The sequence below is a fragment of the Cyprinus carpio genome, chromosome A17, assembly GCF_018340385.1.
Source record: "Cyprinus carpio isolate SPL01 chromosome A17, ASM1834038v1, whole genome shotgun sequence".
In the NCBI taxonomy this organism is placed as follows: domain Eukaryota; kingdom Metazoa; phylum Chordata; class Actinopteri; order Cypriniformes; family Cyprinidae; genus Cyprinus; species Cyprinus carpio.
Genome location: NC_056588.1, coordinates 25,190,885 through 25,201,550, shown reverse-complemented (window position 1 = coordinate 25,201,550; position 10,666 = coordinate 25,190,885). Strand labels below are relative to the sequence as shown.

The 10,666-nt window shown below is 37.5% G+C and overlaps 1 protein-coding gene across 1 annotated transcript; it reads left to right on the top strand.

Annotated features, from left to right (window-relative positions):
* Positions 1–2,573: 2,573 nt before the first annotated feature.
* On the top strand, positions 2,574–10,464 carry bmp4 (bone morphogenetic protein 4). The gene is made up of 4 exons (XM_042774508.1): positions 2,574–2,917; positions 5,854–5,976; positions 7,256–7,611; positions 9,116–10,464. The coding sequence occupies exons 3-4, from the start codon at positions 7,263–7,265 to the stop codon at positions 9,967–9,969; spliced, it is 1,203 nt and encodes a 400-aa protein (XP_042630442.1). The 5' UTR covers positions 2,574–2,917; positions 5,854–5,976; positions 7,256–7,262; the 3' UTR covers positions 9,970–10,464.
* The last annotated feature ends 202 nt before the right edge of the window (positions 10,465–10,666 follow it).

Below are 10,666 nucleotides of genomic sequence, written 5' to 3'. Positions count from 1 at the left end.
TCCTTCTTTTCAATTGAAAATATTTAATTGCCATCTAATGGCGGAATAATGTAGCTAAAATCGCCATCACAAGCACACACACACATACTGTAAACACTCACACACACACACACACACACTAAATTTCACACACTCATATATTGACACTGTATTTTATTATTAAAAACTACTATTATTTATATTAAATATTATTTACTGAACAATAATATTTAATGAACCACAATAGCCATTAACATAAAAGTCGCTAATTCAGTCAAGAGTACAAAGGCAGCGCTCTGATATAACATTAAAGTTATATAAAAATATACACTTTGAGTCTTTGCACTCAGCGAAAACTATTTGCGCTGGAACAAATAATAGATTAATGAGACCAAAGACTGCCCGTTAATATACAAAATGCCCTGGAGCTCACATCACTTCAACTTTGAAACAAATTTTGAAAACAGTTGTGCTGCTTCATATTTTTGTGTAAATCATGAAACACTACCATTCAAAAGTTTGGGATCAATAGAAATGAATATTTTCATTCATTCATAATAAGGGTGCTAAATTGATCAAAAGTGACAGTAAAGACTTTTATAATGTTCCAAAAGTTTTCTACTTCAGATACTGTAAATGCTATTCTCTCCAACTTTCTATGTATCAAAGAGTTTCCACAAAAATATTGTGCAGCACAACTGTTTTCAACATCAATAATAATCAGAAATGTTTCTTGAGCAGCAAATCAGCATATTAGAATTATTTCATATAGTATGGAGTAATGATGCTAAAAATTCAGCTTTGCCATCACATGAATAATGAAATCAGGGAAATCAAGGTTGCAGTGATGCACTTACAATGGAGGTCAATTTGTAGGATTTGAAACAGAAACATTAAGCTCATAATATTATAAAAGCACCCACTCTAATTATTCTATTAAAGCCATTTTTCATCAATCATTATTTTAAGTGCCTCACTGTAAGAAAAAATCCATAAAAAATGGAAAGGTACTGGTAGTTTTTTGCCAGGACATTAAGTTTATGTTAAGTTCATGGATATTTCATTAAACCCTAAAACAAAATTCAGTATGCAATTCAAAATACGACTAAACCACCTGTGAAGAAAAAAAAAATCTACTTTTCCTAGAGTGTGGATGTTTGCTTTTTTACAGAAAAGGAAAGACTATTTAAAAGCATTATGTCACAAGTGTTGACGAAAAAAAATTAACATTGGTTGGATCATAAAAAGTGCCCTTTCATACCAAAATGGACAAAGACATTCTAAAAAAGAACAAGGGCTTAATGACTTGAATGAAGATTATGAAGACAAGCACAGATAAATCATGCACAGATAAGACCAGGATTTCATATTAAGAAAGTCGAGAAGGTCAACTTTGATTTCATGTTTGCTTTGAACCTAAAATGTTTCTCCAAACGTGTGATGACATATCCTTGACTAAGGGTTTGAGGGAGGGTGGCACTTTATCGCCTTGTGACTCAAAGCACTTGAGCCAGACAGGTAAATAATATGGTAATGTGGGTGTCTGCCAGTGCTTCTTCACACATTGGGGGTTAATTGATATTGTAGGGGCAGGAGGTCAAATGGAGAAGGCTTCGGGCCTTGGTGAAATACAGTTATAGGAAATATTCACTGATCTCCATTGCAACATTCCAGTGATCACATTGATTTCAACAAGCTATTAAGTTTGAAAACTTTGAATAATATGACGTTATTTCAGGCCACATCCCTTTAATATGCACTTATGTGAGTAGTAGAGCAATGTGAAGAAACAAAGAACTCACTTTAGCATCGGCGATTAAAGGGGAAGGGGCTTGAGCATTTTTTCATTATTATTTTTAAAGACATTTTTGGGGTTATGCAAACAAAGGGAGCATTCTATTTTAAAATGTATCAAACATAATGGGAATGTTACTTTTGTAAGTAACATTTAAAAAACTTTAGATGAATGTCCAACTAAAACATTTTAGAAATAAAACATTGCACGAACAATTCATAAGTAGTGTTTTTGTGCTAATGTTTTGAGAACATTCTCTCTCTCTTCTATTAACATCACTGAAGAACTCTGACAGAACCTTGCCAGAATGTTAACCAGAGTTCCGAGAGCATTTTGTTTGCTGGGTTTCCACAAAGACTGTTTATTTGTTTGCTTGTTTAGCTGTTTATAAAAACATCTGTTAAACCAATACGCTGATCTGAAGAACTTTTGAACAACGTATTCCAATAAACTCCCCCATGTTACCCATTATACAGTCCAAATGATGTTCTTTTCTGAACCTGTGATGCTGCACAGAACCGTATTGAAGAATGTTTACTTTTGAGACTTGCTCATTTTGATTTTAACCTTATAACTTTTAGTATATTTTTTCTGTGACACAAATAAACATGCTCTTTTCCTTCGTTATGCAAGTGTGGTCAACCCATGTGATGACATCCCTGGAAGAAAAAAAAAAAAGGAAACAGATTTAATAGATTGCATGTGCTTGCCAGTGAACTTATTACACACTCCAGAAGAAATCGCAGTCTCCATCCACAGTGTGGTGTTGTAGTGCATGCATGTAACTGCAAGAAGGAAATAGATCTTTTGTGTCTGCGTTCTCTGGGGTTTATCAGAGGTGCTGGGTGAAGTGGGAGAGTAGGGGAGGAGGGTCAGCAGAGGAACTTCACAGGGCGGTCACATAAAAACTGCCTGGAGAACTGGATGCGGGATCAGACGGTGATGTCCTCCGTGCTCGACTATTCCTGGAGCTACAGAGATCCGCGTTCGCATGGGACTCAGTTGGTTTCTTCAACGTGATGCGGAACTAATGATCTAAAAATTCGCTTGAGGATTGGACTTTTGCTGTGTGAGGTGTACTCCTTTGAAAACTCCGTTTTACCGTCTTCTCATCCAGGAATACCGTGCGCATCTCTACCAATGGTAAGCTGGCATGTTGTGTTTAAGTCAGCAGGCACGGTACTTTCATACGTTCATAACCAGAAGTGATTTATGACCGTATATGAGGTTTGCGCACGTATTTAGATCCAGTGACACGCGTTTTTGCCATTTGTGCGTAAACTGATTTATTTTTTATTTTTTTCTCTGCAGGCGGCGCGACTAACTAGAACGCTCCCATTATATTCCACAAAGCTGTCTTCACGTCTACAGACGCAATTGTTATAATCAACGAAGCTGTACGTGTGCACCGAAAACGGGAGCGCTCTGCTTTGTCGCGTAGCTAAAGAATTGCACTGGGACCCGGGGTGTTGGGAATGTTACACAGGATTGAATATCTTTGCTTACCGGATAGCGTAGGGGAAAGGTTTTTTTTTTTTTTTTTTTTTTTTGTTTTTGCATGTTTAGAACCACCAACGCGCTCAGGCACCTGACCGCGCGCTCACCGGGTGGATGAAAGCTTTCACATCTGCTCGTAACGTACGAGTATGGCTTTTCATTCAAACAGAATTGACATTTCTGTTTAAATGATGTTTTAATGTGGTGGCTAAGTACAGTTTTACTTGCTGCATGTGGTCTAACCACGAAGGTGGTATATTTACTTTGTCTAGTATCAAGCAACGTATCAAGATTCACTTTTATATGAGTTTTTGGAATCTACAAGTGTTCCGAATCACTGGTTGCGAATTCAATTCTAACGCATTCCTTAATCAAGCATACACTGGTTTACGCAGCGTTTACGCATGACAAATGTTAAGTTAGCGTGGAAAACAATAGATGTGTCCTTCATTTGATTTAATAAATTAAGGAAAACCGGTCTCCAGTGTGCAACTCTAGTGTACATTTGACCTCCACGAATGTTTTGAAGAGTCATACTTTGTCTTAAATGAGTTGTAGTGAAGAGTGATGGCGCTCAGTCGAGCATAAGAACACGTCTGAAAGGTTTTATGAGGTGCATTATGACATAAAGAGACATAACCCGAGAGTCACTTTCGCAGGGATGTTTATCTTTAGTTCAAAAACGAAAAAAAATTTTTTAATTTTTTTTTATTACAAAATATATTTTTTTAGTTGTTAAAAATTTCAAGAGTTGTTTTTATTTAGTTAGTTGATTGTTGATTATAGATAGATGTTTTTTTTTGGACTAGAGCAGAGGTCTTGAGCCTTTTTCAGGCCAAGAATGTGGTTCTTGATGGATGCTTATAGTACTATAAATCTCTATTTGCATGCTTTGTTATGACATTTGAAAGCTTTAACAATCATTGGTTTTGATGGACAGAGGTCTTGTACATTGTAAGGGAGGGACAACACAATTAGATGAAAACTTTAGTTGTATTCTTATCTTTAACTTAATATTGCCATACATTTTAATGCATATTTCCATTGTTTTGTTGTTGTTTTTTTCATACAAATTAGTTTAGGATCAATCAGTAATTGGAGGACCCTGGTCTAGAGATTGTGTCAGTGCAATACAGATTCTGTATTCTGTACATATCCATGAACTTTAGCAACTTCACAGCAGGCTATAAGCTATGCATTCCTCCAGCGGTCTCATTTACCAAATGGACAGAATGCAACTTAGTTCTCCACAGATTTGATTTCTGAATTAAACTTGACAGAGGTTAGATCCTAACATTGGCTGTTACTGTGGTAACTTACTCCCCCATACACATCTGAAGAACCATGTGCATAACCTAATCTCATTAAACAGGGTTAAAGTCGAGCACTGTGAGCTTTACACGACTCTGCCAAATTAAAGGAAGCAAGCTGCACTTTAAAACCCACTCTGCACAAAAGCACATGCATCGCACTCCATCTTCAAACAGGGATTCTCTAAATATTTAGGGCAGTATCTGTAGGCTTTTAAACAAGAGTAGGTGGTCTGAAGAAACCAATTGTTTGTGCTTTGTTACATGTTTTCTGGCATGGCTGATCAAAGTCTTTTAGTTACGCTCAGTTTTATGGTTTGCTCACGACATAATGAACTGTTTGAATAGCTGTACTTGCTGCACTGTTGTTCAAATGGCAGATTTTATGAATCTAAAAACCACTGGACTCCTGTTAAGAACTGAACACAGTGTTTCGGTAGATCAGTCAAGAATCACAAGGCAAGCACCGCAAGTATCACAACTGTGAAGATAGAGAGAGAGAGAGAGAGAGAGAAAACACTCATGACCACACACACACACACACACACACCACACACACACACACACACACACACACACACGGTGTTCTTGTTAAAATGCATCATTCCTGTTGTAATGGTTGGACTTGCTCCAGCGGAACCAAGTCCAAGAAATGACAAAATGCATGCATTGCTGCGCTCAACTATTGGGTTCAGCTGTGGATTCAGTGATGACGTTGTTTTCTGAGACCTTTCACAAACACTTGTGACTGTTATTAGTGCAGTTACTCTGTTCTCAAATGAATCGTTGAAAATCCCAATTGTGGAGTTGCATGGTGTTTGCAATGAAGATATCTCTTAAATCCAATCCGCTTTTGGCACAGATCAGGTAGCTTCATACTTGGATGTCATGGGTTAACAGATCATAAAGGTGTAGGACCAGGATGGTGCCGCTTGTATGGCCAGTCTGAGTTGGGGGATTTTAAAGAGTCTTTAAGAACGATTTCCTAATAGACCATCAATAAAAGAGGCAGTCTGAGATCCCTTTGTTGACAAACGAACCTCTATTTGAATGTAAATTGAATTGCCATCTTTTCAGGTGTTCACACCTGGCCGTCTTGTGCAACACGTTATCAGTGCTCATTTACAAGCAGCATTTTAGTTGCTTTAAGATGTCTGTCTGGCCCAAACCTGCATTTTGCTCTTACTGAAATCATGCCATGCTTATACTGAAATGTTTGCTGTAATTGGATTACATGAAATATTAATTGGCAAATATACCCTTGTATTTCAGGAAAGGAATCTCACCGCAGTTCTTAAACAGCCTTCCAGGACCACGTAACATTCACTCGAGGAACTCGTCCAGCATCAGCTCTCGACAAACATGGACTGTTTTCCCATGCTTTATTTTCTGTCGGTAAGTGGACCACGCCTATCTAGTCCTAATCGTGGGACGGGGTTGTTACATATTTGGAGCAAATTGAAAGGCTTAGTCATTCTTTACAAGAACAGTGGTCAATAAGGAGTTTTTATGTTGCGGTGCAAACACTTGAAAATTGTAGGTTACTGTCCTTGTTTGACATCGGTTTTGACTACCAAACTGTAGTTTGGATAGACCCTTAAAGGGATAGTTCTCCACAAAAAATGAAAATTATATCATCATTTACTCACACCTATGTCATTCCAAACCATTCCAAGAAGTCTTTTATGAAACACAGAAGATATTTTGGAAAATGTGTTGTTGTTGTTGTTTTCTCCATACACTCTTAAATATAAAGGTTCTAAAAATCATCTATGATTGCGTGGAGAACCTTTAACATCTTATGGAATCTTTTCATTGCACTTTTCATTTCATAAGGTCCTTTATAGTGGAAAAATATTCTTTAGATATTTAAAATATTCTTCACATTAAGAAAAAATGTTTCTATTAAGAACTGATTACAGAAAGGTTCTTTGAGGAACCCAAAATGAAAGTCATTGGAGTTATACAGGGTTGAAATGACATGAGTGTGAGTAAATGATGGCATCATTTTATTAAAAGTTTTGGTGAATGATGCCCTAAACTCACTATGTTGTTATATACAGATTTTTTTTAACTATTCAATTATATGGCAGTTATCTGGAGTAAATAAGGTCTAAAACATACTCTATGCAAGTACACAAACTCAAACACTTCTACGCTGTTGGAAAAAAAAAAAAAATGTTTTTGAAGTTAGTATAGTAGTAAACAAAGATGAATGGAGTGCATTTCACAAGAAAATACTATTTCAGTCTTTCTACTTCAAAATTGAACGTAATTACTTGCCAAATCTTTTTAATAAGTTGTGAAATTGATGACATTTACTAGAGTGAAAATTGTTACTACACCCAGTTGTTTTCAGTTTTAGAAGTATTAGTGTTTATAACAAGCTACTTGAATAAAAACACATATGGTGTATTGATAATGACACAGACATTTGAAGGAAACGTTGTCGCCCCCTTGAGTACGGAGGTCTGCTACAGGACCACATACTTGCAAATCACTGACCAAGCATTCTGCCTTCGAGAACTTGCGCAAAGTATGTTTCTGACCTAAATGTCAATGATGTGCATTTGATTGCTTGTGAATGGTATGTTTTTGTGCTTTATGTAAATTGAGTTTTGTGTTTTTTATTTGAATCTCTTCTGCTTCCTGAAATTTCCCACCTGCCCACCAGAGACATCATGATTCCTGGTAATCGAATGCTGATGGTCATTTTATTATGCCAAGTCCTACTGGGAGAGAGCAGCTATGCTAGTCTAATACCCGAGGAAGGGAAGAAGAAAGCGTCGGCTCAGCACCTGGGTCAGAGTCATGAACTGCTGCGGGACTTTGAAGCCACGCTGCTGCACATGTTTGGGCTGCAGAGGCGACCGCGACCCAGCTACTCGGCTGTGGTGCCCCAGTATCTGCTGGACCTGTATCGCCTGCAGTCAGGGGAGGCCGAAGAGACCGGGGCCCACGACGTGAGCTTCGATTATCCCGAAAGGTCCACGAGTCGAGCAAACACTGTGAGAGGCTTCCATCATGAAGGTAAGACAGCGGAGACATTGACACTTGGCAAATTCAGACTCAACCCGACATTTAAAAAGTCTCTGCACTGCCATACTTTACGGATCCTGTCAAGGGACTTTCCTCAACATGCAATTATTTTTAATGCTACTCTGCAGGTTTCTAAATAAACACCACAATGCGGTCTCTTAGGCAGACAGAATTCCTAGAAGGCTTCGGAAAAATACACATTTAGTATCAAGAAGATAGAAGTCCTTCAGCATGCTTTGACAGTTTATTCCCTGTTATTTTACTTTTCTTTATTATCTGCATACTTACATGAGTCAGAGCTGAGACTACAATGAAAAATGGACAAGGAATAGTGGAGTGGATTCCACTGAAAATAAAAGAGTGTGGATTCAGGGAGAGTCACCAAAGAGAATTCAGTTACAACAACTTTCAAACGTTCTGCATTGAAAATTATACTTTGGACCAACTTTAAAAAAATAAAAGACTGCCAAATTGATTAGTTTTTCTTTATTATGAATTTACATTTGTTTTTTATTTTCCCAAAGATAAAAACAATCATACAAAGTAAAAAGATTATTTTTTATAAAGTCCATATGCCATTTATTTTATTTATTTATTTATTTATTTATTTGGCTTTTTATAATTTAATTTAACTGCAAACAAAAGCTAAATTAGCTCTAATATGAAAGTAGAATTTTCATTTAATTTTAAATTTAAATTTAAATAAAGACAACTTAAAAAGACCTTAATGTTTAATGTGATTAGTTTTTTTTTTTTTTTTTTTAAATATGCATCATATTTTCTGATTTGCACCAACATTCTATTCAAGTAAACGCTTTTCCTGAAAGAAAAGGGCATTTGGCATTCAGTATGTGACAATCAGGTGAGAACAAACATCACAGCATAAACATGGTATGATTGCAAGGCAGGAAAATTTGCCACGTATTCCAAAAAGCTATGTAATAAACAATGAGTGAAATAACAGGAATTACAATACATTGCAATACATTGTAGTTATTGCAAAATATCATTTTAGTAGATGATTGTGTTATTAAGATACATGTTTGTATACACTGAAAAAAAGCTCCTAAAGAAACTATTTTGTTTAAGTATTTTAGTGTTGATGTGCATGTTTTTTTTTTTTTTTTTTTTTTTTTTTTTTTTTGAATAGTGAAATTAAGTTGTAAAAAGCCAAAAAAATAAAATAAATAAAAATAAATAAATAAATAAAAATTACATTGACTTACAACAAGTAACAATTTGGCTTTATATAATTGTTTTTGTGTTTAGGAAGAAAAATATTTTTGATTAATATTAAATCAAAATTTAAGGTTTGACCCAAATCCATTAATAGAATTTCATATATTTGAGTATTTTAATTTTTTTTTGGTCCAAAGTATAAATATTTTTTTCCGTCTAGTTAATAAGAATTTGTTACTGCATCATTTCAAATTTTGGATCATAGTAGTGTTCTTCTGCCAGTTTCTTGAGCTGTCCTCTGATTGTCCTCCTCTAGAGCACATGGAAGAGCTGCAGTCAGACGGCTCACCGGAGACTCCTCTGCGCTTCGTCTTCAATCTCAGCAGCATCCCAGAGGAGGAACTCATTTCTACCGCAGAGCTTCGTATCTACAGGCAACAGATAGATGATGCAATCTCAGATCCCCAACCCACGGGAGACGACAGTCTACACCGGATAAACATATACGAGGTGCTGAAGCCCCCGCGGGCCGGGCAGCTCATCACGCAGCTGCTGGACACTCGACTGGTGCGCCACAACACGACCCGGTGGGAGAGCTTTGACGTGAGTCCGGCCGTGCTGCGCTGGACCCGTGACAAGAGCTCCAATCACGGCCTGGCTGTGGAGGTGGTGCCCCTGAACCGAACCTCGCGTCACCAGGGACGCCACGTACGCGTCAGTCGCTCCTTGCATCCGCTTCCAGACACAGACTGGAGCCAGCTTCGCCCCCTGCTGGTCACGTTCGGGCACGACGGCAAAAGTCACCCATTGACACGGCGAGCGAAGCGCAGCCCGAAGCAAAGAGGTCGCAAGCGCAACCGAAACTGTCGGCGGCACGCGCTCTATGTGGACTTCAGCGACGTGGGCTGGAACGACTGGATCGTGGCGCCGCCCGGATATCAGGCGTACTACTGTCACGGGGAGTGTCCGTTCCCTTTGGCTGATCACCTGAACTCCACCAATCACGCTATTGTGCAGACACTGGTGAACTCGGTAAACACCAATATTCCCAAGGCCTGCTGCGTTCCCACAGAGCTCAGTGCAATCTCCATGCTCTATCTGGACGAGACGGACCGGGTGGTGCTGAAAAACTATCAGGAGATGGTGGTGGAGGGATGTGGCTGCCGCTGACCGGGCCACAGTTACACCCTGGACACTTATTTATAACATCCGTGTTGAGATGTGTGTTTCTTGTCTCCTCGATCATATATTTTGACAAAATAGTTTATATATATAAATATATATTTATATCAACATAATTAAAAAAAATAAAAGCGTCCTTATTTTAATTATAATTCAGCTGTACAGCTTTTCATAATGTATATCAGACTGTATAAGGGTTTTTCTATGAGCTAGAAGAATTAGCCACTAAAAAGTTTATTTACTGGTAGTATTTATTTTTTTAATACAATATACATACACGAAATGCGTAGCCAGGCGACCCCCTCAGAATGCATCATTTGTGTACTTAAAACAGAGCACTGTGTGAAATGCTAGGAAACCTGATTGTCTTGCTTGAAGAGATCAGATGAGTATTGAGGTGAGATAAATGTTCTGCATCAGCATGTGATTTACATGTTCCCAAAATAACTTTGTTGTTAAATAAATTGTGAAACATTCCATCAACAACGTGAGATTAATAAAAGGCAGTGTGACGCTACGTTTCAAGAAAAAAAGAAAACTGTCTTATGCTGAATTTGCATATTAGCTGCAAGCTACTTTTCCACCTAAACATAACCTAAATTCAAGCCTCTACTATATCTTTGTCATAAAATAGCATAAAAATAGCATAAAATAGCACGTTTAAAACAATATTATTTTTCATGGT

What these genes read in the sequence shown, in the direction of transcription:
- bmp4 (XM_042774508.1), top strand. Translation starts at nt 7,263, where the DNA reads ATGATTCCTGGTAATCGAATGCTGATGGTCATTTTATTATGCCAAGTC. An exon ending in GAGAGGCTTCCATCATGAAG is followed by an intron (nt 7,612 to 9,115) that starts GTAAGACAGCGG and finishes GTCCTCCTCTAG; the next exon opens with AGCACATGGAAGAGCTGCAG.